The sequence below is a fragment of the Capra hircus genome, chromosome 28 (genome assembly GCF_001704415.2).
Source record: "Capra hircus breed San Clemente chromosome 28, ASM170441v1, whole genome shotgun sequence".
Classification (NCBI taxonomy): domain Eukaryota; kingdom Metazoa; phylum Chordata; class Mammalia; order Artiodactyla; family Bovidae; genus Capra; species Capra hircus.
Genome location: NC_030835.1, coordinates 19,026,078 through 19,053,362, shown reverse-complemented (window position 1 = coordinate 19,053,362; position 27,285 = coordinate 19,026,078). Strand labels below are relative to the sequence as shown.

At 43.3% G+C, this 27,285-nt stretch overlaps 1 protein-coding gene across 1 annotated transcript; it reads left to right on the top strand.

Moving 5' to 3' along the window:
* On the top strand, window positions 1–26,976 carry EIF4EBP2 (eukaryotic translation initiation factor 4E binding protein 2). The gene is made up of 3 exons (XM_018042327.1): window positions 1–430; window positions 19,368–19,553; window positions 20,514–26,976. Exons 1-3 carry the CDS (start codon window positions 286–288, stop codon window positions 20,543–20,545), a joined length of 363 nt encoding a protein of 120 aa, XP_017897816.1. The 5' UTR covers window positions 1–285; the 3' UTR covers window positions 20,546–26,976.

Genomic DNA, 27,285 nt, shown 5'->3' with positions numbered 1-27,285 from the left:
TCCGGTCGTCGTCGTCGTCGCCGCTGCTGCCGCTGCTCCTGCTGCTGAGGCTGCTGGCGGAGGCCGGAGGATAGGGCGGCGGCGGCGGCGGCGGCTGAGAGGGCGGCGGCGGGAGCGGAGCGGGACGAGGGAGCCAGAGGAAGCGAGCGAGGAGCGAGCGGAGCGCGCCTAGCCCTGCCCGCCCTTCAGCCCGCCTGAGCAGCTGGAGCAGCCCGGGCCCTCAGCCGCCGCCGCCGCCCGCCTGCCCGCCCGCCGGACAAAGCCCGAGAGCCCGCGCCCAGAGCCATGTCCTCGCCCGCCGGCAGCGGCCACCAGCCCAGCCAGAGCCGCGCCATCCCCACCCGCACCGTGCCGATCAGCGACGCCGCGCAGCTACCTCATGACTGTTGCACCACGCCCGGGGGGACGCTCTTCTCCACCACACCGGGAGGTGAGCGTCGGCGCCCGCGCGGCCCGAGCGCGCCCGCGCTAACCTCCGCGGTGTCCCCGCACTTTCCCGCCACGGTCCTTTAACTCAGGGCGTATCCACTCTGGGCCGCTCGGGCCACCCCGGCTCCACCAAAGCCCCTTTCTTGGGGCTTCCCCCGAAACCCCCTTGAGACTGCTTTCGAGAACCTTAACTTCGCGTTCTCTCTCCCGCAACTCTGTTTAGTGCGTGCCCACTCTGGGAACGTGGCTGGCTCTCCTCTCGTGAAAAAAAAAGCCCCTGTTCCCGCTTCGTGGCAGGTTTACTCACTCGACCCAGTTTTCTCCTTCCTCCGCCCCTACTCTAGGGCAAATTCGTCTACACTTGGCTTTGCACTCGCTCCGCATTCCCTCTGCCTCTTACGTATAGTGTCTTTGTGCACACTGAAGCTTGATTTTGGAGCTGTCTCCCGGCCTTTTTAGAAAGGAAGTTGGGGCGAGTAGTTTGCTCCTGGGACCCTACGATGACTTGTTTTGCTGCTTCTAGAACTCCAGGAGGGGGGAGGCTGGAATGCGGAGTTTGGAAGCCTCGCCCAGTGTTATCCTGCTTTGACAGCATTGTTTACTTCGCTGGACGAGGCCCCACGGGTGGGGGGAGTCCCCAGGCTGGCGGAGAAGTGATAAAATCGTGCTCAAGTAATAGCCCAGGGAAAGGAGCGCTGGCAGCCTTGAGGGTAGAGTTTTGGCGGCGACGCCTGTGGAGGTAGGTGGAAGACGGGACCCTCCCCGGCGGGACTGCTTCATCCGGGGGAAGGGGCCGTGCAGAACGGGGTCACTGAGCACTGCTTTTCAAAGTGCGACCAAGACTGTTTACAAGGAAGAACACTGGGGTAGAGGTAAAGAGCCTGGAATTAATTGGTCACGGGAAAAGGGAGCTCAAAGGTTGCCTGTCCCCTGACTGGGCTTTCTCCAGAGGGAGAAGACTGGAGAGCGATCTTGAGGGACCTCATGAGGGGAATGGTGCTTCGTTTTTAACTTGGTTACTTAGCTTTTTGATGGTGGCCTCTGGCTAGAGGGTTGGGACTTTGCTGGCAGCCCTTGCTGTCTACGGGATTGCTAGCTTGGTTCCTGTGGGCTGGGCTCACCAGTTGTACTCCAGCCAATCCCTTGCTGTTAGGCCTGGGCCATTTTTTAATCATTGCACAATATCAAGACGGTAGAGTAAGAAGATCTTGCAAACAAGGAATAAGAAATCTGTGGAGAGAGCTCTACAGAGGAATCCACCCAGGCAACTCTAGGGGTGGCGTGGCTGCCTTGGAATACTTTCAAATGATCCAGGCTGGAGACGTTCATTGATATATGTGGAGAACTGGGCTTAAGGAAGTTTTAACTTTGTGAAACAGTGGAGTTTCTAGTGAGGTGGCTTACCTCATTGGAGAAACCTCCCTCCTGACCTCATCGGGTCAAGGCCAGCCTCTGAGCACGCCTTTTAATCGTGAAAGATTTGGCAAACCAGGATCTGCTCTCCATAGGTTGTCTTGAACTTGAACTGACAGCGTTTAAGAAATGGATATTGTTTTCCGAGGTGATGGAAAGAAATTTATAACTTCTTCCAGAATTCCTTGTGAATTCTGTAATGCCTGTGCTTCCAGCAGTTTAGTACCAATGTCATAGTAGCAGATAATTATTTGCGGAAGGAACTAAACTTTTAGCTGTATATTAATCATTATTCCTCTGAGGGAAAAACCTCAGGGGCACCTTTAGGCATATTTGAAACACCCAAGCTTCTATGGTTTTAAAGTAAGGGCATAGTCTTTAAGTGTGCCTTAAAGATACAAGCCTATCTGATAGTCTGAATTAGTTCCTACAGTGTTTGGGAAAGATTCTGCCGGAAATACTGAATCATTTATCCTTCCTCCCTACATACATAATCCTCATCTACTTTCTCAAATATCACTTACCCTGTCTCCAGATGGTTTCTGCTTTTTAATTGCAGATTTAAATACTTAAATCTTAGCTCCTCTGTTACACAGAGCTGTTATTTATTAGTAGAGCACATTGTGATCTTTAAATTTTTAACACAAAGACCTACCTAATATGTTTATAAGATATAGCACTGTTGTGGTTGGATTTAAACACTGTTTTATAGCAGTTACCTCAGTGCCACCTAGATATGCAGTACTTACTGGTTTAATTCCCCCTCCCTTTGGAAAATTTCCAATTTTCTGATGATTTGTTCATTTCTTTTGTTACATTTCCCTCTCTTCTATGTAATTTTCTTTCCCTGAATCATGGTTATTGGTCACCTTTAGGCACCTGAATTGATGTGGTTAGGTATGTATCTTCAGTGAGTTATGTGGGTCCAGGGCAGTGCTTTGCACAAAAGGGGACCACAGACAAAAGTAGGAAATGCAGTCTTCACTCAGTGGTCTTAAAATCTTGGTGGTAGAAAAGCTTTTTAGTTCTGAAATGAAAAACTTAGAGAGTCAAGTGCTAAGTTACATATTTCAGACTTGGAAAACATTTAGAAAGTGATAGTAGGCTTGTATTGGAAATCTCTAGTAGGAAGGAAGGGGATTAGAATTTCCTGTCTCAAGCTTCTAGCGTGTCATACACAGGTCAGAGCATTCTAGATAACCGCTGATGTGCTGAATGCCCTGTATGATCAGACTGGGCAGAGACGTTGACAACATGATGAACTTGCCATCTCCCCACAGAGGATACAGCTTACCCTTGAAAAGATTTCTCAAAATTGCCTTCTGTGGTTGGAAAATGAGAGTTGGGAAATGAAAACTTTCTGTAACCTCTTACATTTCCCATGTTTTTAGAAGCGTACCCTTTTCTCATTATTAAGGAAGAACAAAATTTTTGACCAAGTTCAAAGCAAAACGCCCTTGGGTTTTTATTTTGTTTTGTTTTATCTGCCTTTGGAGGAATAGGGATGACATTTGGCTCATCCTTTGAGAAGCTGCTTCTAGCCTCAATGAAAGGTAAAGTTATTACAGTCTGCTTCACTTTTGTAACAGTCTGGTTAGCTGGAAAGGACCTAATGCTTTCCTTCTATAATTGAGAGAAATTGAGTAACTTGTTAGTGTCATACAGCTAATTAATGTCAGTTGGTAGTCTCAAACTTGGTGTCCTCATTCCTATTCCAGGTTTTTTCTCTGCTGTCTTAAGATGCACATCTTCCTAGGAAAGGAAGTTTGCAAACATTTAAGAAGGCTCTTCTACCTCTGGAATGCCAGATAATGTGATACTTTTTGCTACCTTATTATCTATTTATTTTTTAAATGAGTTTCGAACTGTCTCCTTGTTGAGAGGGTTGTGCTCTGGGGAATGAACAAAGAGACCTCTTTGAGCCTTTCTTCTTGCCTTACTTTTCCTGCGTAACATCCTCCTCAGCTGTGGAAAAGTATGCTGTTGCCTTAATGAGCGCCAGAGGGAACTGTTAGTCTGAAATCTTGTTCACACCCTTGCGCATCCTGTCTGCCAGCTGAAGAGTTGGCTCTAATTGGTTGGTTCCCTGAAGGCCATTGGAAGGGTCTGGGGATAAAGGAGAAGACAGGAAGAAAGGAAAGGAATCCACTTGGTGTGAGCCAGAAAAAAGTAAGAGTATTTGGGGAGAGTCCTGAGTGTTAATCTAGTTCCTTGGTTGGGAGAAGTGAATAGAGCTCTGTAGATATGGGGAAGGAAGGCCAGTTTCTCACTGTTATAAAGTTTCTAATACAGTGACCTGAGTTTATTCTAGCCAAAAATTTCTGAACCAGCAAATGTGCTTGTTTGGCTCTGTAGTTTCAGTTTTTAACTGAAGTGCATGAAAAACATGTTGAAAGTTGTTCAGTCACTTTGCCTTGTGTTCAAGGAAGATGGCATTTACTTACCTCAGAGTAACAAAAATTAACATGTGTTGTCATTCCAGAGGAGATTTGGCTTAAGTCTCATATTCGTCAGCCACCAAAGTGTGTACCAGAAGATGTAGCTCAGTTTTGCGGTGGGTGCACATTTGTGCTGGGTTCGTGTTTGCCGATGAGAGATTGCCCGGGAAGGCAGCAGCCCTCGGCTGCAGGGTGCGCAGCAGTGTATTGTGTGGAGCAGAGCGCCTCTGCCTGCTCCAGGTGAGACACAACCTGATGAGGGAAGACGGAGCTCACCCAGGCTGGTAGTGCGCAACTCCCTTCTGCTCTCCCAAGGCCTATGGGTGAAACGTGCATCTGTAAGTTGGCACTGCTAGCGTTCTGCAAGGACTTTTTGAGGACTGATGTCTTAAAAATGATTTTATGGGAGGGGTCTTGCATGGTTTGGAGACAACTGTAGGCTTGACTACATGTGTGTGTGTGTAAAGAGTTGCAGATCATGTCCTTTCAATTTTTTGATATTCTGTCTTGAGTAAAATTCAGGCTTCATGGATTTGTATGGACAAAAAATATTTTGGTATGTGGACATGTCATAATCAATAACTAAGGACTGTCAGATTTTCTGTTTTTATATGGACTCAGCCAAAATAATTTTGGGAACTCAAATAGCTACAGTAATGAATATCAGAGATTCTTCACCGCCAGTCAGCAGTAAAGACTGTGATGTGATGAAAAAAAGTAAGATTTGCTGATAAGACAGGGTAAAGTTAACGTGGGAAAACTAGTTCACCTGGTTGGAAAGAAGAAAGCAATCGGATAATTGCTTTACAGAATTTTGTTGTTTTCTGTCAAACCTCAGCATGAATCAGCCATAGGTATACATATATCCCTTCCCTTTTGAAGCTCCCTCCCATCTCCCGCCCCATCCCACCCCTCTAGGTTGATAGAGCCCCTGTTTGAGTTTCCTGAGCCTTATAGCAAATTCCTGTGGGCTATTTTACATATGGTAATGTAAGTTTTCGTGTTACTCTTCCCATATAGCTCATCCTCTCCTCCCCTCTCCACATGACTAGAAGTCTATTCTCTGTCTCTGTTTCTCCATTGCTGCCCTGAAAAATTCTTGAGTACCATTTTTCTAGATTCCGTGTATGTGCATTAGAATACGATATTTCTGTTTCTGACTCACGTCACTCTGTATAATAGGTTCTAGGTTCATCCACCTCATCAGAACTGACTCAAACGGGTTCCATTTTATAGCTGAGTAGGACGGGGGAGCCTGGTGGGCTGCCGTCTATGGGGTCGCACAGTCGGACACGACTGAAGTGGCTTAGCAATGTTTCCATTGTGTGTATGTACCACAACTGCTTTATCCATTCATCTGTCGATGGACATCTAGGTTGCTTCCATGTTTTGGCTGTTGTAACTAGTGCTGCAGTGAACAATGGTATACATGTGTCTTTTTCAATTTTGGTTTCCTCAGGTACATGCCTAGGAGTGGGATTGCTGGGTCATATGGTGGTTTTATTCCTAGTTTTTTAAGGAGTCTCCATACTATCTTCCATAGTGGCTGTATCAATCTACATTCCCACCAACAGTGCAAGAACGTTCCCTTTTCTCCACACCCTCTCCAGCATTTTTTGTTTGTAGACTTTTTGATGATGGCCATTCTGACTGGTGTGAGGTGATACCTCATTGTGGTTTTGATTCGCATTTCTCTAATAATCAGCAATGTTGAGCATCTTTTCATGTTTGTTAGCCATCTGTAAGTCTTCTTTGGAGAAACGTCTGTTTAGGTCTTTTCCCCACTTTCTGATTGGTTTGTTTGTTTTTCTGGCATTGAGTTTTATGAGCTGCTTTATATTTTGTAAATTAATCCTTTGTCAGTTGTTTCATTTGCTGTTATTTTCTTCCGTTCTGAGGGTTGTCTTTTCACCTTGCTTATAGTTTCCTTTGCTGTGCAAAAGCTTTTAGGTTTAGTCAGGTCCCACTTGTTTACTTTTGTTTTTATTATTTCTGTTACCCTGGAGGTGGGTCATAGAGGATCTTGCTTTGATTTATGTGATACAGGACTAGTTTTTAAAGGTCCTTTTCACCTGGTTCTCAGGCCACAGTTTGAAGCCAAAAGCTCAGAAATTTGTGAGTATTTATGTCTAAATAAATGGTCTTTTAGATCTTGAGGACAAATGCCCTGATGAACTAAAGCTGTTCATGTCATTGAGTTCTTTTAAAAAGTAAAATGCTTAATAAACAAGAATCAGTAACTGGAAAATGCAAATTTTATAGATTCCTTGGTATTGTCTGTATACAAGACCACAGTCATCTATGCATAAAGATAGTTTTACTTCTTCCTCATTGATCTAGGTACCTTTTTTGTTTGTTTTCTTGCCTAATTGCCCTGGCTAGAACCGGAACCTTCAGTACAGTGTTGAACAAACTTGGCAAGAGAATGAGAACAGATACCACTGACCTGTGCTTGGTATTAGGGGAAAACCTCCAGTCTTTTATCATTAGGTAAAATGGTAGCTGTGGTTTTTCATCGATGCTCTTTATCAGGTTCAGGAAGTTCCCTATTATTCCTAGTTTGTTGATTATTTTTATTATGAAAGGAAGTGGAATTTTATCAAAGGCAGTTTTTTCTGTTGTATCTTTTGTAATGATCCTATGATTTTTGTTTTTTATTCTGTTGCTATGATGTATCATGTTGATTATTTTCAGATATTGAACCAAGCTCTCATTCCCAGAGTAAGTACCATTAATTGTGGTATATAATCCTTTTTATATGTTGCTGAATTCTGTTTGCTATTATTTGGTTGAGGATTTTTGCATCTATATTCCTAAGAGATACTTGTCGATTCTTCTTGTGGTATCTTTGGTTTTAGTATCAGTGTAATACCTCATTCAATTTTAATTTTTTGAAGAAATGGCCTGATGTTTATAGCAGGTGAGGACTGGTAAAGATAGACCATTGATTGCTCCCTAGGTTCCAAGGCCAGGCTCCTATCCATGGGGTTTGCCGGGCAAGAATACTGGAGTGGGTTGCCATTTTGTACTCCACGGGATCTTCCCGAGCCAGGGACCAAACCCATGTCTCCTGCATGGCAGGCGGATGCTTTTCCACTGCACCACCTGGGAAGTCCATTCTAAGAGGAACCTATCAAAAGTTTGCTAGGCTTGTGATTCATTTTTAAGATGTTATAATTAATGCTTTGGGCCTCAGAGAGGTGCTCATCTCATCACCGGCGAATGTTTATGTTAGAGTTGGGCTGCTTTTACATTGAAATGAAACCACTCTCTGGTCTGATAAGTTCCTCGAACCATAATGAAGAGGCAGCACGTAAATAAAGTGACCTAGACCAGTGATGTTCAGTAGGCTTTTGCCTCTTACGAAGTTTATTGATGAGTTCAGATTCCTTACTGTAAGTAGAAGATGTTGGTAGATATGTATTTTGCATTGTTTTTATTTTTATTTTTTTAAGTGCCCAAGAGGAGTGAACTGGGAGGAAAACAAGAAGTGGGAATGAAGGCCAGGCTTGAATCTGAGTGCTCTCCCCATACAAAGCAGTGAGCCCTCATTAATTACTAGCATTACAGAGGCTGAACCACAACTTGTGTGAAATCTAATCCAAAGAGTTGATCCAGATGGCTGTCAACAGTCTGGCGCATCCAACCAGCATTTTCCTGGAACCAGAACCAGGTAGTTATTGTGAAGAAGATTTACTTCAAGACAAGTACTCAAACCCAAACAGATGTGGACATATTTGACATACTTTATTTTGATAGTCTTAAAATCAGTTGGCATTTATTTTAGATTAATTTGTGGTTTTGTATACCACTTTGTACCTGGTGCTAACTTAAAAAGTCATTTGTTTCAAATCATTTTGTGGCCAGACTCAAGAAAGGCAGATTTGCTTAGACTGCCTTGCTTATTTGTGTTGGTCTCCTGACTCCTGTGTCACTCACTGTGTGATCCTTGAATGTTGTTTTCTCCATCTGTAAAATGACAGGCTTCCACCAGATGCTGTCTAAGGCCTCTTCTAACACAGAACCTTCTGAATAGGAGCATGGTCATTATCAATTTCCCTTTCAGCCTGGGTGTATGTTCTACTCTTGCAGAGTCCTGTGTGATTGGGTAGGGAGCCATCCTTTGAATTAATGTCTTGGAAATCTTTGCTCCTGGTTATGAGAATTGCAGTTAACTCAAAGGACAGTAGAATTGACTTTTCACAAACCTTGGATGTCTTCCGTTTGCCATAATTATTTATCCATACTAAGTTATAATATCCTCTGGCTCTAATTGTGCCTTTTGCTGATGTAAAAATTGTCCCTCTCTTGGTTTTATTAGCACTTTAGAGATTTGATGATTGTACACACTGAACGTGATTTGGCCACTATCAGCCTCCCTGGAGGATACTGGGTCAAGCACCTTTTACCCTCCTCTGGGTTATCTGGCAGAGAGCTTTTAGGAGTCTGTTCCATCCAGAGCCTCCATGAAGAACAGATGTTTAAAACTGAAATGCATTTAAAATGTTCTCTAACATAGTGAAACACAGACCTTGTTAATTACCTTCCTAAGCTGGTAGAATAAAAAACAGAGAAAACCACTGTCTTTGTAAGTCCTTTCTGCATTTTTCACTTCTTATGTTTTCTTCTTACTGTTGGGATGGAGGTGGGGAGAGGGAAAGAGGCAGACTACCTTTCTGAGTGTATTGGAAACACTTGTTGCTTGTTCGGAGAAGGAAATGGCAATCCACTCCAGTATTCTTGCCTGGAGAAACCCGTGGACAAGGGAGCCTGGCATGCTACAGTCCATGGGGTTGTGGGGAGTTGGACATGGCTGAGAGATGTAGCACGTGTGCACTTCTGCTGCTTGTTCATCTTGTGTCTGTTTCTGATCTCTTGGTGAGCCTTTATATGAGGCGTAGATGGAGGGTGTTAAAAATTCCTAATGGAATACTGAGGTTGCTTGCCAAGTGCTTTGTTGTTTTTTAAATTTCTAGATTTCCTCATGGCTCCAGTGTTAGTCTGTTTTATATATTTATACACACACACACATATATATATAAATAGTTACAAATACTTTTTTGAGTCACTCACCACCCCCAATTGCTTATAATGGGGTTTGCTTTTTATTTCTAAAACACTTTCTCTTAATATTAAAAAGATGATTGTGTGTGGGGAGGCTTTAAACAAATTTGTTTTCTTGTGTTTCTGAGGCCTAGAAGTCTGAAAGCATGTATATTTCTTATATGTAAGTAACATAAAATTTACATTTTAACCATGTTTAAGTATACAGTTCCATGGCAGTAAGTACATTCACATTGTCGTGCAGCTATCACCACCGTCCATCTCCAGGACTTTTTTCATCTTCCCAAACTGAAACTTTATACTCACTAGACAGTAACTCCCTATTACTTGCTTACCTCCAGCCACTGGCAACCATCATTCTACTTTCTGTGAATTCGACTAGTCCAGGTACCTCATATACATGGGATCAAAAGATACTGATCTTTTGTGACTGACTTGTTTGATTTAGCAAAATGCCTTCAGTATTCATGCAGTCACCCTGTTGTTTTTCTACCTATGAAAGTAAAGTTTAAAAGTCATATAGTGTTGTTAGTCAGTTCAGTTCAATTGCTCAGTCGTGTCCAACTCTTTGCGACCACATGGACTGCAGCACACCAGGCCTCCTTGTCCATCACCAACTCTGAAGTTTACTCAAACTCATGTCCATTTGGTTGGTGATGCCATCCAACCATCTCATCCTCTGTCGTCCCCTTCTCCTCATGCCTTCAGTCTTTCCCAGCATCAGGGTCTTTTCTAGTGAGTCAGTTGTTCGCATCAGATGGCCAAAGTATTGGAGTTTCAGCTTCAACATCAGTCCTTCCAATGAATATTCAGGACTGAGTTCCTTTAGGATGGGCCGGTTGGACCTCCTTGCCGTCCAAGGGACTCTCAAGAGTCTTCTCCAGCACCGCAGTTCAAAAGCATAAATTCTTTGGCACTTCATAGTCCAACTCACATCCATACGTGACTACTGGAAAAACCATAGCCTTAACTAGATGGATCTTTGTTGACAAAGTAATGTTTCTGCTTTTTAATATGTTGTCTAGGTTGGTCATAGCTTTTCTTCCAAGGCATAAGAGTCTTTTAATTTCATGGCTGCAGTCACCATCTGCAGTAATTTTGGAGCCCCCAAAAATAAAGTGTTTCCACTGTTTCCCTATCTATTTGCCATGAAGTGATCATCTCACATGCTAGTAAAGTAATGCTCAAAATTCTCCAAGCCAGGCTTCAGCAATACGTGAACCGTGAACTCCCTGATGTTCAAGCTGGTTTTAGAAAAGGCAGAGGAACCAGAGATCAAATTGCCAACATCCGCTTTATCATGAAAAAAGCAAGAGAGCTCCAGAAAAACATCTATTTCTGCTTTATTGACTATGGCAAAGCCTTTGTGTGGATCACAATAAACTATGGAAAATTCCGAAAGAGATGGGAATACCAGACCACCTGATCTGCCTCTTGAGAAATCTGTATGCAGGTCAAGAAGCAACAGTTAGAACTGGACATGGAACAACAGACTAGTTCCAGATAGGAAAAGGAGTACGTCAAGGCTGTATGTTGTCCCCCTGCTTATTTAACTTCTATGCAGAGTACATCATGAGAAACGCTGGACTGGAAGAAACACAAGCTGGAATCAAGATTGCCGGGAGAAATATCAATCACCTCAGATATGCAGATGACACCACCTTTATGGCAGAAAGTGAAGAGGAGCTAAAAAGCCTCTTGATGAAAGTGAAAGAGGAGAGTGAAAAAGTTGGCTTCAAGCTCAACATTCAAAAAACGAAGATCGTGGCATCCGGTCCCATCACTTCATGGGAAATAGATGGGGAAACAGTGGAAACAGTGTCAGACTTTATTTTGGGGGGCTCCAAAATCACTGCAGATGGTGATTGCAGCCATGAAATTAAAAGACACTTACTCCTTGGAAGAAAAGTTACGACCAACCTAGACAGTATATTAAAAAGCAGAGACATTACTTTGCCGACTAAGGTCCGTCTAGTCAAGGCTATGGTTTTTCCTGTGGTTATGTATGGATGTGAGAATTGGACTGTGAAGAAGGCTGAGCGCCGAAGAATTGATGCTTTTGAACTGTGGTATCGGAGAAGACTCTTGAGAGTCCCTTGGACTGCAAGGAGATCCAACCAGTCCATTCTGAAAGAGATCAACCCTGGGATTTCTTTGGAAGGAATGATGCTAAAGCTGAAACTCCAGTACTTTGGCCACCTCATGCAAAGAGTTGACTCATTGGAAAAGACTGATGCTGGGAGGGATTGTGGGCAGGAGGAGAAGGGGACGACCGAGGATGAGATGGCTGGATGGCATCGCGGACTCGATGGGTGTGAGTCTGAGTGAACTCCGGGAGGTGGTGATGAACAGGGAGGCCTGGCGTGCTGCGATTCATGGGGTCGTAAAGAGTCGGACACGACTGAACGACTGAACTGAACTGATGGGACCAGATGCCATGATCTTAGTTTTCTGAATGTTGAGCTTTAAGCCAGTTTTTTCACTCTCCTCTTTCACTTTCATCAGGAGGCTCTTTAGTTCTTTACTTTCTGCCCAAAGGGTGGTGTTATCTGCATATCTGAGATTATTGCTATTTCTCCCAGCAATCTTGATTCCAGCTTGTGCTTCCTCCAGCCCAGCGTTTCTCATGATGTACTCTGCATATAGTATTATTAGGCTAATAACAAAAAACAACAGTCTCACGTCCCATCTCATCTCTAGTTCCATTCCTGGAGAAACCATTTTAAACTCTTTCAGCTATTTCTTCTAGCATTTACCTCTGGATTTCTGAATAACATGATTTAATGGTGTTTCTCAGTTTTAGATACTAATAGTTTTCTACTATGGAAAATGAGCATTTAAATTTAGGTAAATATTAAATATGGATGTGACTGACAGTATTGATTTCCAGCCCAACAGCTGTTCTCTCTTCTTTCATGCTACCCCGGATTTCCTCATTATTTTAAAAGTAGTAGTGTACCAAGCCCCAGAAAATATACCCTGACTACACTATGGCTTCCCCAGTGTTTGGAATGGTGGGCATCTGACTCAGCTCTGGCCTAATGATCATAGCGGGGAGTCCACTACGGTTTTATGAGAAACAATTTTCCTCCTTGATGAGGAAAGTCCCCTGAGAGAAGCCCTGTTTGACTCCACATTTTCTCTTCTTGCCTGGGATGTTGTTGGGAAGGTGCAGGTTAATCTCAGCCTTCTTGGAGGGTTTTGTCACCACCTGTTCAAGTGGGCAAGTTACTTAATTGTTTCTTATTCTGAGATGTTTATTTGCACGAGTGGCTGCTTAATTCTAGTTCTGGAAGCAGCCTTAAACAGTTCTATGGTCTGGGCTCTGTGAAAGTATAGTAACTACTACCCTCATCAGTTAACTATATTACAGGGAACTTTGTCTAGGCAGTTTTGTATTAGGTTATACAATTTCTTGAGTGTATATAGCTTAATTATGGATTGATAATCATTTAAACTAAGCTTCTTGGTCTTAAAAGAGGCCCTTAGATTTGAATGACCTTTTTTCTGTACTAACCATCTTGGCAGGCATAATTTTGGATCTCATTTATTTGCCTCTTTTTCCTTGCCATTTGAAAATCACTAATTTTTAGATCAAAAAGTAGAAGCTTTTTCTCCTTACTCTCTGTTCTCCATCAAAAGGACTCAATTTTACTCTCATGTTTTCCTAGTAATGTCAGCATTTAGAAAATGCTAGGTCAGGGTACTAGATTTATCCGAATAACTGGTCACCAAGGAATGAAGAATGTGTGTAGATATCTAATGTTAACCTAGATCTAAAGATTCCTATTTGTTTTGAAATCCAAACATGAAGGCTAAAATATGCATGTTTTAAAAACAAAATAGAAAAAAGGAAAACTGAACAGAGGCACCTGAAATGCAAAGCAAAATGCCAGTAGACTGCTGCTTTTACAGTTCCTGTTTGTAGTGATTTTACTGGTTAGCCACTGTTGCTATAAATAATATGTATTAATACCACAATTTCTTGATTTCTTAACATTAGAGGATACTGTTGACTCCCTGTTATGAAAATGAGGGATACGGGACACTTTCATTACTTTCTGTACTTCTTATTTCCTCCCCCCTCTCCATTTGCCAGTGTCTATAAATTGTTGTATTGTTTTTGGTTCTTCCGAGCGGTTACCTTTATTGTTGTGTATTTTTGGCTGTGCTGGGTCTCCGTTGCTGTGTGGGCTTCCTCTAGTTGCAGCAAGTGGGGGCTGCTCTCTAGTTGTGGTGCATGGGCTTCTCCTTGCAGTGGTGTCTCTGATCGTGGAGCATGGGCTCTGGGGCACTCGGGCTTCAGTAGTTGAGGCATGTGGGCTCAGTTGTGGTTCCTGGGCTCTAGAGCACAGGCTCAGTTCTTGTGGCACATGAGATTACTTGGTCTGCAGCATGTGGGGTCTTTCCAGATCGGAGATCGAACCCATGTTTCCTGCATTGGCAGGTGGACCCTTTACCACTGAGCCACCAGGGAAGCCCTGGGTAGTTACCTTTAAAGCTCTATAATTGGTTACACCTCTGTGTCTCAGTCTGTCGGTCTTAGCTCTCCACCGTATGAGATTATGGGGCTTCCCTGGTGGCTCGACAGTAAAGAATCTGCCTGCAGTGCAGGAGACTGGGTTTGATCCTTGGGTGGGGAAGACCCTCTGGAGGAGGGCATGGCAACCCACCCCAGTGTTCTTGCCTGAAGAATCCCAAGGATGGAAGAGCCCATCAGGCTGCCGTGCAGTCCATAGGATTGCACAGAGTCGGACTCGACTGAAGCAACTAAGCAGCAGCAGCATATGAGATTATACTGTCTGCCTGTCCTGCCTCTACTTCCCTGGTATGTCTACCTTTCCATTAGAGATTTACAGTCAGCTTCTCTCGAGTTAGTTATGGATGCGTTGGTTGACATTGAATTAGGCTAACATAAATGTGACTGGCAGTTGAGATTGAATTACTGAAAGTTCTTGCTTCATAAGATGTGTCTGTGCATGCACATTTTTAAGAGACCCTGAATATTTTAGGTTTTTAATTGTCCTGGAATTTATATAATTTCACACTAAACACAGTATCAAAAAAGGGGGAAAAAAGGGTTTTTTCCTAGCATTTTATTTATAGTCAAGTCTTAATGTTTTTCTTTTGATAGTTTTGGTTTTTTGCATATTAAATGCTTTTGAATTACACCATAGAATCCTTAGTCACTGATGGGTTGATTCCTTTCTTTTTGCCATATATCTGCAGCAACTTTTTTAGCTACCAGTGATCTAATATTCAAACACATGAAATACTGTGGTTTTGTATCCGTATTTTCCCTGGCCATATTTGAGAACATTAACAGCATCATTAAAGTCGTAATTCTTCAGAATGGCTTCTCTTCTGAATTATTTACTTTGTGTGTCCATTTAAAACGAAATGTAACTTAAAAATTCACTAAAAAACTGTTAAAATTAATTAATAAGTGAGTTTAGTAAAGCTTCAGAATACAAGATTGGTATACAAAACCCAATTGTGTGTCTTTCAATGAACAATCCAAAAATGAAATAAAATAATTCCACTTATAATAGCATAAAAATAATAAAACAGGTATAAGTTTAACCTAAAAAAGGCATGAAACTTATACTATGGGAACTATATAACTAACATTCTTGAAATAAAGATAGACATTTATCTTTTAATGTCTATATAAATAGATGGTCCATGTTCATGGATTGGAAGACTCAATATTGTTAAGATGGTACTACTCCCAAAGTTTATCTATTCAAAGTACAGTCCCCATCAAAATCCTCACTGGCTTCTTTGCAGAAGTTTACAGGCTGACCCTAAAATGCATATATGGAACTTTAAGATACCTAAAATAACCTCAAGCAATCTTGAAAAAGAAAAACAATGTTAGGAGACTCACCTGGTTTCAAAAGTTGTTACAGATCTAGAGAGTGTATTAGTGTCATAAGGATACACATCCATCAATGGAAGCCCAGAAATAAACCCTCGCAATTATAGCCAATTGATCTTTGACAAGGATACTAAGACATTTAAATGGGAAATATCCAATAATAGTCTTTTCAACAAATTATGGTGGTGCAGCTGGATGGCCACACACACAAACCAGAGTTGGACCCCATGACTCCAGGACCTAAATGTGAGCATTAATGCTGTAAAACTCCTAGAAGAAAACACAGGCACAAATCTTTGTGACCTTGGTTAGGCAAGTTTCTGGGAGATGACACCAAAATCACAAGCAACCAAAGAAAAAGACATAAATTGAACTTTATTAAAATTTAAAACTTTGAAAAAAATTGAAAAGGCACCTCACAGGAGAAAATATTTCTGAATCATCTATGAATATGAAGCTTTTATACATGTGTATATGTAACTGAGTCATTTTGTTGTATACCCGAAACTAATGTATATACCCAGGAGTCTTATATACCCAGGAGGAGTTCACACAAAATCTTGTACATGAATGTTTACAGCAGCATTATTCAAAATGGAAAAAACCCAGGTGTCCTTCAATGGACAGATTGATAAAATGTGATATACATTAATACAGAACATTATTTGTCAATAAACATAAATTAAGTACAATCGATCCTTGAACAACATGGGGGTTAATCCACGGGTTACGTATCATTGGCCCTCGGCATCCATGGATTCAGCCAACACGGACTGTATAGTGCTATAGTACTTACAATAGAAAAAGTGCTAACTTGCATTGTTTAAGGATCAGCTGTACTGATAAATGCCAAACACGAGTGAATCCTAAAAACCTGCAAGTGAAAGGAGCAGTCACGGAAGGTCACATATTACATAATTGCACCTATGCCACCTCCTGCGAAGAGTTGACTCATTGAAAAAGACTCTGATGCTGGGAGGGATTGGGGGCAGGAGGAGAAGGGGACGACCGAGGATGAGATGACTGGATGGCATCACTGACTCTTTTTATTTTTTCTTAGTAAAGTCTTCTGCTTGGAATTTGAAAAACAAATTTGCAGTGAAAGTGCCACTAAGTTTAGTAGATAACTCATGCATTTTCTAAAATACCTGTTGCTAAAGTCACCCAGTAGTTAACTCATTATTTTATTTTTTTTTAATTTTTATTTTTACTTTATTTTACTTTACAATGCTGTATTGGTTTTGCCATACATTGACATGAATCCACCACAGGTGTACATGCGTTCCCAAACATGAACCCCCCCTCCCACCTCCCTCCCCATAACATCTCTCTGGGTCATCACCGTGCACCAGCCCCAAGCATGCTGTATCCTGCATCAGACATAGACTGGCGATTCGATTCTTACATGATAGTATACCTGTTACAATGCCATTCTCCCAAATCATCCCACCCTTTCCCTCTCCCTTTGAGTCCAAAAGTCCGTTATACACATCTGTGTCTTTTTTGCTGTCTTGCATACAGGGTCGTCATTGCCATCTTTTTAAATTCCATATTTATGTGTTAGTATACTGTATTGGTGTTTTTCTTTCTGGCTTACTTCACTCTGTATAATTGGCTCCAGTTTCATCCATCTCATCAGAACTGATTCAAATGTATTCTTCTTAATGGCTGAGTAATACTCCATTGTGTATATGTACCACAGCTTTCTTATCCATTCATCTGCTGATGGACATCTAGGTTGTTTCCATGTGCTGGCTGTTATAAACAGTGCTGCGATGAACATTGGGGTACATGTGTCTCTTTCAATTCTGGTTTCCTCGGTGTGTATGCCCAGCAGTGGGATTGCTGGGTCATAAGGTAGTTCTATTTGCAATTTTTTAAGGAATCTCCACACTGTTCTCCAAAGTGGCTGTACTAGTTTGCATTCCCACCAACAGTGTAGGAGGGTTCCCTTTTCTCCACACCCTCTCCAGCTTTATTGCTTGCAGATTTTTGGATCGCAGACATTCTGACTGGTGTGAAGTGGTACCTCATTGTGGTTTTGATTTGCATTTCTCTAATAATGAGTGATGTTGAGCATCTTTTCATGTGTTTGTTAGCCATCCGTATGTCTTCTTTGGAGAAATGTCTATTTAGTTCTTTGGCCCATTTTTTGATTGGGTCGTTGGCATCACTGACTCAATGGATGTGAGTCTGAGTGAACTCCGGGAGTTGGTGATGGACAGGGAGGCCTGGCGTGCTGCAATTCATGGGGTCGCAAAGAGTCGGACACGACTGTGCTACTGAACTGAACTGAACTGAAATGCCTAGCAAAGGCAGCTCTGTAGAGACAGAAAACAGATTACTGGTTGCCTAGGCTGCCGAGGGTGGAGGAAAGTGGGGAGGGGCTGCTAAATGTATATGGGTTATCTTTTGTAGAGGATTATAGTGTTCTAAGGTTGTGGTGGGAATTCTCTAGTGGTCCAGTAATTAGATTTGGCTTTTTCACTGCTATGGCCTGGGTTCAGTTCCTGCTTGAGGATCTAAGATCCCACAAGTCAATGTGTTGCAGTCAAAAGCAAAAAAGAAAAAGACTGTGGGGATGGTTGCACCATTCCAGGAGTATACTAAAATCTGTTGAATTATACACTTTGAGTTGTACGTGAATTATATCTCAAGGCAGTAAAAAATATTTTTTATTGCCTCTGCACAGTAATAGGAGTTTGTCAGACTTCCTGTTATACCTGACATGTTTAGGTTGAATCTACTGCTTATTTTCTGCTTGGTTCATTTACAGTGCTTTAATGTTTATGCTGTTGCTGATCTATAATTTAGAAATAGAAAGCTTGCTTTTATTCTGTGCTCTTTTTTCACCATCTCACCCCAAGAGTTTCTGAGTTTAGTATACTACAGAAGTAAGAATAATCTTGTTCTGACTTGCAGCATGAATGTTAGTAAGAACATCTCACAGTAAAAATCTCACTCTTCTGAAACCTAGCCATGAATAAAAGGTGGGCGGAGGGCGGGGGGGTGTTGCTAGTGACAGAACAAAATCCATCCACTGAAGCTCCTTCCCTTAGATCATGGGAAAACCATCAGGCTCCTTCCCAGCCTGTTGGCTCTTATTTTACGTAGTGTTGGAATCAGATCACCAATTTCCAAACCCCACGGATTAGACACATTAAGTTAAAATGAGTGTAAAGCATGTCCTGTAGATTGACTTGTGCTCTCCCTATTCATATATTGACACACTGACCCCCACAATGTGATATTTAGAAATGGGGCTTGCTTGCTAAGTCATTTCAGTCGTGTTCGACTCTGTGATCCCATGGATTGTAGCCCACCAGGCTTCTCTGTCTATAGGATTCTCCAGGCAGCAACACCGGAGTGGGGTGCCATTTCCTTCTCCAAGGAATGGGGCCTTGGGAGGTAATTAGGTTCAGGTGAAGTCCTAAGGGTGGGGCTCTCACAGTGGGATTAATACCCCAGCAGAAGAGACACTTGCTTCCCTCTCCCTCATAGGAGGACACAGTGGGAAGGTGTCAACGTGTCTGGAAGAGAGCGCTCAGCAGAGACACACTAAACTGGTGTCTTTGTCTTGGAAATCTCAAGAACTGTTAGGAAATACATTACTGTGTAAGACACCCAGTTCCATGTGTGGTATTTGATTATGGCAGCCAAACTGACTTAAGACATGAAAAAAGATGGTTCTTAGCCAAACAGTGAGGGAGGAGACAAGGAAACTGGTGGGGAGGGCCTCAAGCACAGCCTCGGCTTTCTAAATCCTGTTTGGTCTAAGGAGAATACAGATCATCAGCTGAATAGGCCCTGAGACTTCCTAGGTCACAACATAGTACAATAAATGAATTTCATACTCAACCCTCATTCATCGAGAAAGGGTTGGATTGTTCCCTGTTTAAGGTGGTAAAAAGTTGTAAAATTTGTATTAGAAAACTTTCCATCCTAAATAATTCAAACTTGACCTAAGTTTTCTGCTCTCCAGAATGATTCATTCTTCATAATTTCAGCTGCCTTTTTGAACTGTTACTAGTTCTTATTTTTCAAAGCAAAGAAAGGGATGGTAACTTTTTACTTTCATTGGTGTAAAATTATATTTGAAACAGGATATAAAACTTCCATCTTCTTTAAACCCTGTTTTCCAGGAACTCGAATCATTTATGATCGAAAGTTTTTGTTGGATCGTCGCAACTCTCCTATGGCTCAGACCCCGCCCTGCCATCTGCCCAATATCCCAGGAGTCACCAGCCCCGGCACCTTAATTGAAGACTCCAAAGTAGAAGTCAACAATTTGAACAACTTGAACAATCATGACAGGAAGCATGCAGTTGGTAAGAGATGCTCGTGTTAGAGACCAAGAGATAGCCCTGGGATTCAAGTCAGTCTGAAAAAATGGTGATGCTTCAGTTATAACTGATGTACAGTCATACATCTCTGAGGTTCCCACACTGCCCTCACCAGGACTTACTGAGATGTTCTGGAAACCCGAGTTCTAAACCATAGCCAAATCTAATCTAGGAGAGGGGTGGGGGTGAGGAAGAATCCAAAATCAGGGGATGGTAAATCCCAAAGATGACTTCTTGAACCTGGGCTTTGTTGGACTAGGGATAACACACACACACACAGCAGAGTTTAGTAACTCCCACGTCCATCACCCTCAGGAAATAGACCTTGCTGCTTACAAGGAGAATGTCTTTTTTATGGTATAGGGAAAAGCAGTATTGTTTTTCACCCCATTTTCAGGACAGCCTCTTTCAGTAAACACAGACCCCTCCCCCTCCCTGCACACTCACACACACGTTTAGCATTAATAGTAAGTCCTGTCCATGTCTGTGGAAATGGCCAGCTCCTGAAGCACACCTTGGGCTGCACTCCATGGCCTTTGTACGTGAGCCAACTTTCTACTTTCTCAAATTCCAAAGGAGTTTTTGATGGACAGAGTGTCATTCCGAGCAGGGCTAAAAGTTCAGAGCTTCCAGAAGAGTGTGCTAACTTGATAAATGGCCAGGAGTTCTCTAGAAGCTCCTGTTTGGTCAACCTCGGACAAAGGAGAGTGAAACCTGGAAAGTTTTCCCGTAATTGCTCCTGCCTGTGGGTGATGTGACTGCCACCCTTTTGTTGCCCCCCAGATTGAAAAGACCAGCCAAGGCAGAGCAGAATAGTTGTTTCGAGGCTACAGAGAGTGGGACAGTTTGGATTCTTTTTTGACTCTTGTGCAGAGGGAATGTTAGTTAAAATTGTTTTGCTTTTCCTTTTTGTGCCCAACTTTTCCTTTTCTTCATTCGAACCAGGGGATGATGCTCAGTTTGAGATGGACATCTGATTGTCCTTCGAGGATCAGAAGAAAAGCAGCAACACTGATACACGTGTGTACCTGATTTGGCTGATAGGATCATCGACGCAAAGACAGAAGAGGCAGTACCAGCAATCCCCGTTGCTGTCTCCTCCCCCTCCTCCTTCCCCTTGTGCCAAAGGATGCAAAGATGAGCTGCATCTGACCATTTCTTCTCCCTGTTTCCTGTTCCCCTTCCCAGTTAGACAGTTAGATTGAAGACTCTTGACATATTTCTGTAGAACTAAGCAGCCCACAGAGGAAAACAGTTAAACTCTGGTTCCCCTCCCCCACCCCCCATTTTTTTTAATCCCAAATCCAGTATCAACCTACTAATAACTGACTGGCTGGGGAGTCTGGGGAAGTGATACAGAGGTTTGATGGGTTCAGCATAATTCCTGTTCTTACTCTCTCTCCTCACTGTCCTGCCCAGGTTTCAGTCTTACAAGAGCCTAGGTTTGGGTGTCTTGAAAACCACTGGAGGGAAATGGTAAACAGGAAGAGAGCTGCTTTCCCTTTTACTTTGCGGTGTTTGTCCTTGGGGAGAGTACACAGTTTGTACAACTCTAGTAGCATTACCCTGGGGCACGGTTTTGAGGTCCACTTCCCCTCCTTCTGGGAGGAATGTATTCTGTCTTTAGTATCATAGTTCATCTTCCCGGTCCGTCTCTTCGCACAGCTGTGCAGACATTTTCTAATTCTGCATCAGAAGGGAGTCCTGTGCCACCAGTTGTTCTTTGCTCCCCTTCTCCCATCCCTCCCTGCTTGCATCTTGTTGCCTGTGGTCCTTTTGTACCCTGAGCTATCCAGGTGGTTTCTCCTGCTCCTGAGCAGGTCCCTTCCACGGGACAGAAGCACTTTGGATAAGGCCTAACAGTATACTCTGCAGGATGATACCCAAGAATGACCTCGGAAGACACTGAACCACTTGCGTACCTTACCCAGGCTCAGTAGTCATTGTCTCTTAGTCCAATGAGCATCGTGCTATTTATTGTCTCTGATTTCTGAGTTTAAAGTTGAGTTTAAAGTTAAACACTTTAAGAATGTTCTTAGCAAAGAACTACACTTTTTTCCTTTGTGGACCTGCTTTGTTTGGCTGCTGAGATAGATAAGCATGGGCTTAAAAATGTGTTTCCGTTTTCTTGCCCTTCCCATGGTACTCTGAATTCCCCTGTCTTTCCCTACCTCCTTCCCTTTTCTCTGCCAGGCCATTTTTCAAATGTACATCCAAGATACCTCACCTGTTGGTATCTGATAAGATCTGTCTCTCCTCTTATCTGAGGAGTGACCTTTTATTTTTAAGATGAGTACAGACCTATTTTTAGATATGTTTTCAGTACAGTTTTGAACAGCAACTTTTTAACTATACATCTTCCGGTGTTAGGAAGGTGAGAACTGTTCCTTGGTGAGTCTGCTGTTCCATGTCACCAGCCCTTGTCTCCCCCAGTCCCTTATGAGCTTGTTCCTCTCGCTCTAGTGTTGGCTGTGCATGTTTGGAGTTCGTAGTGGGTGGACTGTTGAGACTGGACCATTCTGCCTTCCCTGGGTTGTTCATGGTAGCCTCATTCTCTCCCTTTATCCTCTGCTGCTTCGTTCCCCACCCCGTGGTCCTGACTGTTGACTGGCGTGGGAATCCTGGGAGAGTGACTCCCCTCATGGAAAGACAAGTAAAATAGCCACTGGTGTCTGGGAATTTGTGGTTGGATTTGGTGCTCCGAACCATCTTTTTAAGAGATGAGATACCAGGGTGAGAGTACCAGGCCAACTGGCTAAGATGGAAAGCTGTTTTTCTTTTGAACTCTGAAAAGACCCTGTTTGCAAATACATTTTAGAAGAGAGGGAAGGATGTCTGAGGAACTTTGTTCTGTTTTCTGCTACAAAATGTGAATTGTTTAAAGAGTGAAACCTTTTGTGATGGTTGATGTCTCAGGAATAAGCTGGATCTCCACGGTTTTGGAGATGCTTTCAGTCTCAAGAATTGATGATCAGAAAAATATTTCTTGCTTTTTTAATGTATCTCTGTTCTGATTTTTATTAAACTCCAGATTTCACTATACTTACTCTTGGAAAAACTTAAGGTGTGTTGGTAATTTGCATGACAAGCTTGCACAGGACTTCATTGTCCCCTGGGAGCTTGATTCTTTGGGAATGAAGCTTTTCCTTCTCCGCATCCCCTGGAACGTGACTCCACTACAGCGAGTAGTCAGTCTGTCAGTGAGCAGAGTGCATGCCCTGTTGGGTCTTTACTGCTGCGAGTGAAAACTCGGCTCCCTCACTGAATAGTGGGAAATTAAAACTCCAGCTTGAGTAGTCTCACGACGCTATGATCCCCTTAGTTGCCATCTTGAGGAGTCTGCACTTGGCCTCCTAATCAGAGGCTGTATTTCTAGTATGTCTTGGAAGCATCAGCTGTATAATACAGCAGCTGCCCATCTTGTAGGCATCTCTGTTAGGATCTCCATAGCGCTTGGTGCAGTTCTTTCCTGGAGGCCCCTAGATTTACCTTGGCCTCCATAAATCGGCCTTTTAAAGATAATCTCACAAGGCGGTAGATAAACTTTCAACAGAGGCATGTGCCATGCCTCATAAAATCATTTTTCAGGGCAAGCCAGAATCTAGTAGGTGGTTTACTCCTGGGTGTGTTTGTGTGCTCAGTAGCTCAGTTATGTCTGACTCTTTGTGACCCCACCAGACTCCGCTATCCATGGAATTTCCCAGGCAAGAGTACTGGAGAGGGTTGCCATTTCCCACTGCAGGGGATCTTCCCGACCCAGGGATTGAACCCCCGTCACTTGCGTCTTCTGCATTAGCAGGTGGATTCTTTACCACTGAGCCACCTGGGAAGCCTCCTGAGTGTTTGGAAGGAATCATCTACAGTTAAAGCCCTAATCTATCTGGGCCTTTTCCTGGAGAGGGAACAACACCCTTAGGGTATCATGTGAGTGAGACGGTTCTTAAAATCTTACTAATTATTTGTACTTTTCTCCTTAGGGGAAAACCATGTTTCTATACTTCTGGGGACAATCCATCTTAATGAGAAATGACCTCCTCCCTCCAAATTCCAGCAGAAGATGTGCATTCTCATGGTTCTACCTCCTTCATAGTGTGGTGACTTGAGTTCACCACTCTCTCGAACCCTGTGTAAATAGCTACTGTGTTCTCTAAAGCATAGTGTAGAGAAGCCAGCTTCTAGCTATTAGGCTTCCAAGCCAAGGGTTTTATCCTTCATCTTTGTTAGCTATTGCTATTTAACAGGTTATCCCCAAACTTAAAATCTTTTTAGAGCAATTATCTGTCAGTTTCTGTGGTTAGGACCTGGGAATCAGCTTAGCATGGTGGTATTGGCACCATAGGAAGTTGCAGTCAGGACTTCAGCAGGGTCTGCAGTCACTTGGGCCTTGAGAATCCACTGCTGGGCTCTCTCTCTGAGCAAGATGCCTCAGTCTCTCCCTGTGTGGGTCTCTCTAGGGCAGCATGAGTGTCCTCACAGCATGGCAGTTGGCGTTGCCTGAGCACACGATCCCAGAGAGGGCAAGGAGGAATCTGCAGTGCCTTTTACGTCAGTCTTTGAAAGCAAATCATCATACCTTCCTATCCCATTCCTTAGAAGTATGCCACTAAGCCCAGCTACACTCAAGGGAACTGGGGTTATACCCCACCTAGTGAATGGAGCAGTGTCAAAAAATTTGTGGATATACCTTAACACGACCCCTCCCCCAATAGGGTGAAACTAGATCAGCAAGAAGGGCTAGGTTTAAACTAGATGCTATACTGAGAGAGGTGTTGTTGCGGAGAATAGTTCTCTAAGATGGACATCAACAAACATGAAAAATGCACTGTCCATAACCGTCTGCCAGTTTAGAGAGAGTTGGCAAGAAATGGCAATTTCCAGGGTAATTGAACATTTTCCTGTTGTATACTACCAGTGGCCCAAGGATGCTTAAGTCCTTGACTTGATACCTCTAGAAGACAATACTGCTTGCTCGCTTTCTCCTTTAGCCAGGAATTGACAAAGGGCATTGGATCCTTCTCGTTGAGCCATTCAAATGGATCAGTCGGGGTTGTCAAAGGGAGCAAACATGAATTAGATGGTGGGTTACTGGGCTGAAGAATAGCTAACCATTCAGATTCAGAGTAACAAAGCCGATAGTATCCAGAAGCCAGGTCCCCACCAGTTGATGCTTGGCACCTGCTCTCTCAAACCACGCCATCTAAAGCAGACTGGGGTCAGGTCTCCCACCCAGAAATCCACCTCAGTAAATGGGGGGGACATCTGGGAATAAGAGATATCTGTCTGTGCTTGATCTTTACATCCAGTGAAAGTTAACTGCACACCTGCCTCACCCTGGGCTTCTTAATAGAAGCAGGTTCTTAAAAAGAACCAATCCTGTCTTCACCCTTGAGAGAAGCTTCGATGAAGCTTTGTCGGTTTGGCACATTTTTAGTGAATGTCTGTTCTGTGTCCCTGGCACCAATGCCAAGATTTTGGGGATTTCAGACATCTTAAGGATGCAAATTCTTGAGATTTACACTCTGACACTTCAAGCATTTTCTTATCTATAGCCCTGCTTGCTTTAGAGTATACTTGAATAAAAAACAATGCTGCTAAGGCAGCTATTTAAAAAAAAGAAGAAAAGGTACTTCTAGAAGTAAGGAACTTGTCTTTAAAGCACCTTCAAACGAAATTTTTTACTTCTGATTTTAAGGTGGAGTCAAAATAGATGGTCTTTATTTTTGCTGTCTGGGTTACCAGCTCTTTGCATCTCTCAGACCTCAACTTCCCAGATCAGACATTTCCTGCTAGATGTATGGGCTTTACCCCAGAGGCTGTCGCTCAGCCAGTGCCTGCTTTGCATCAAGGCACCTGGTGTAAGGTGCTCATTGTATTGTCGGCAATATTCCAGAAACAGTCCTTTTCTGTTCTCATCTTGGAGACTTGAGGTATCAGTATCCCAGTGCTTGTCTCTCTGGGTCAGAACTTAACCCGTCTTAGCATGTCTCTGGACTATATGCACATGGGCAGCTATTTATTAATCTGCGAAACCCAATCTCTTACCTATGCATGGCATCTAGGAGGGGTTAGTGTCTGTTTTAAAGAAGCAGTGTTTACTTGGGAGGGCAGTGTCTGTCTGGACTTCACAGGGGGCATAGTGACCATACAGTGGTACCCCTACCACCACCAGCTTCTTTACCTCCCAGCTTTAAATAAGAGATGACATTAAATCTTGAGGCAGCTGGGTCACAGTTATTTAGAATGCCTACACCCCAGGCACATTTCTTGTTCTAGTCGTGTTTTCCCAGTTGAGAGTTGGGGTTTCCCTGAGCCTAGCTCGTGACATTTCTGACTGGAGTCTAAGGAATGATAGCAGTTCATGTCACCTTGCCCACCCTGCGGAATTGACATTTCTTTCTCTGGATGGGCCTGGAAGTTGATACCTTTTGGCAAAGCTTAGATTTAGGAGAAGTCTTTCAAGTCCCTTTTCAGATGATCTGTGGTGTCTCTTTGCTTCTTCAGCCTGCAGCCCTGGCAGACCATACTGCCTGGATCCTGAATGGAAAATAGTACTGAGATGAAACACATTCTTGGGGTATTTAAACTTTCACTCTGCCACCTTCCAATGAGTGGGAGGCTGGCAGAGAGATGCTGCAATGCTTGAAATTTGACCACATTGAAATTTCCAAAGGGAGCTCTTGCCGGTGCTTTAAACCAAAATCTCTGGACATCCTGAGATTGTGTGAATCTAGTGGGGTATCTCTTCTTGCCTGCAGTGTACCCTTTTCCTCTCCCATCTTAATCTTTAAAAAAAAAAAAAAAAAACAAGCCCAGGCCAAGGGTCATTTTTACTTGAAACCAGTAGAGGTGGGGAGGAACACTAGAGCTGAGGAGTGAGCTGTGTGGTGAGGCGTCCTGCTCCTGATGTCTGTCTCAGTCCATGAAGACTGTGAGCCAGTGCCTTTCCTTCACCTGGAGATGGAACCCATCTCTTCTCACCTGGGTGAGGAGACCCTCTGCTACCCAGGGGTAAACTGACACCCACATGTTCGGGTGTCCACTTTAAGCATCTTTAAAATATTTTATATATTAAAATGAAATGCCCTTCCCTGTCTTTGTGCCACCAGTGGCCCGGTTCTATCCATTCTGAGTGGAAAAGTGGAGACTGCCAGCACTCTCCTTGGTCTTCCCTCCGTCTCCCTCAATGTGGGTGTCCCCTTTCCCCTCTGTCCGTCTCACTGGCGTGGATGGAGAGCAGAGGGCACCGTGCAGTCCTGAGGCAGCCCTGTGTGACTCCATGGTCAGGTTTTCGTTTCTGATTTTCTTAACTGTCCTTACAAACCAGCAAGTGTTTGGAAATTACGGGAAAAATTAAATTTTCACCAACGGTTGCTGTTACAGTTGAATCAATAAAGATCTTGAGTATCAACTTGGTGTTTTAATTGTTTGTTTTTTTAAATTTCAGGTGAAATCCTGTTGACACATTTTGGGCACCTTGGCTGATAAGGAAGATGGGCAAAGGCAGTTGGCCACTTCACGTCTCAGTTCCATCATTTACAAAGCACTTCCTTTGTCCGTCTGGCCCTGTATGTGCCAGGAGGTGATGTGTCCCTTCCCCAAGGAGCTTGGAAGTGAACACGTACATGCTGGGGCCAGATGCACCCGAGAAGGCCCTTCACTAGGCCTGCAGGGAGTCCAGCCCACAGCTTTCCTGGTGAGGGCTGCCTCTGCCCCTCAG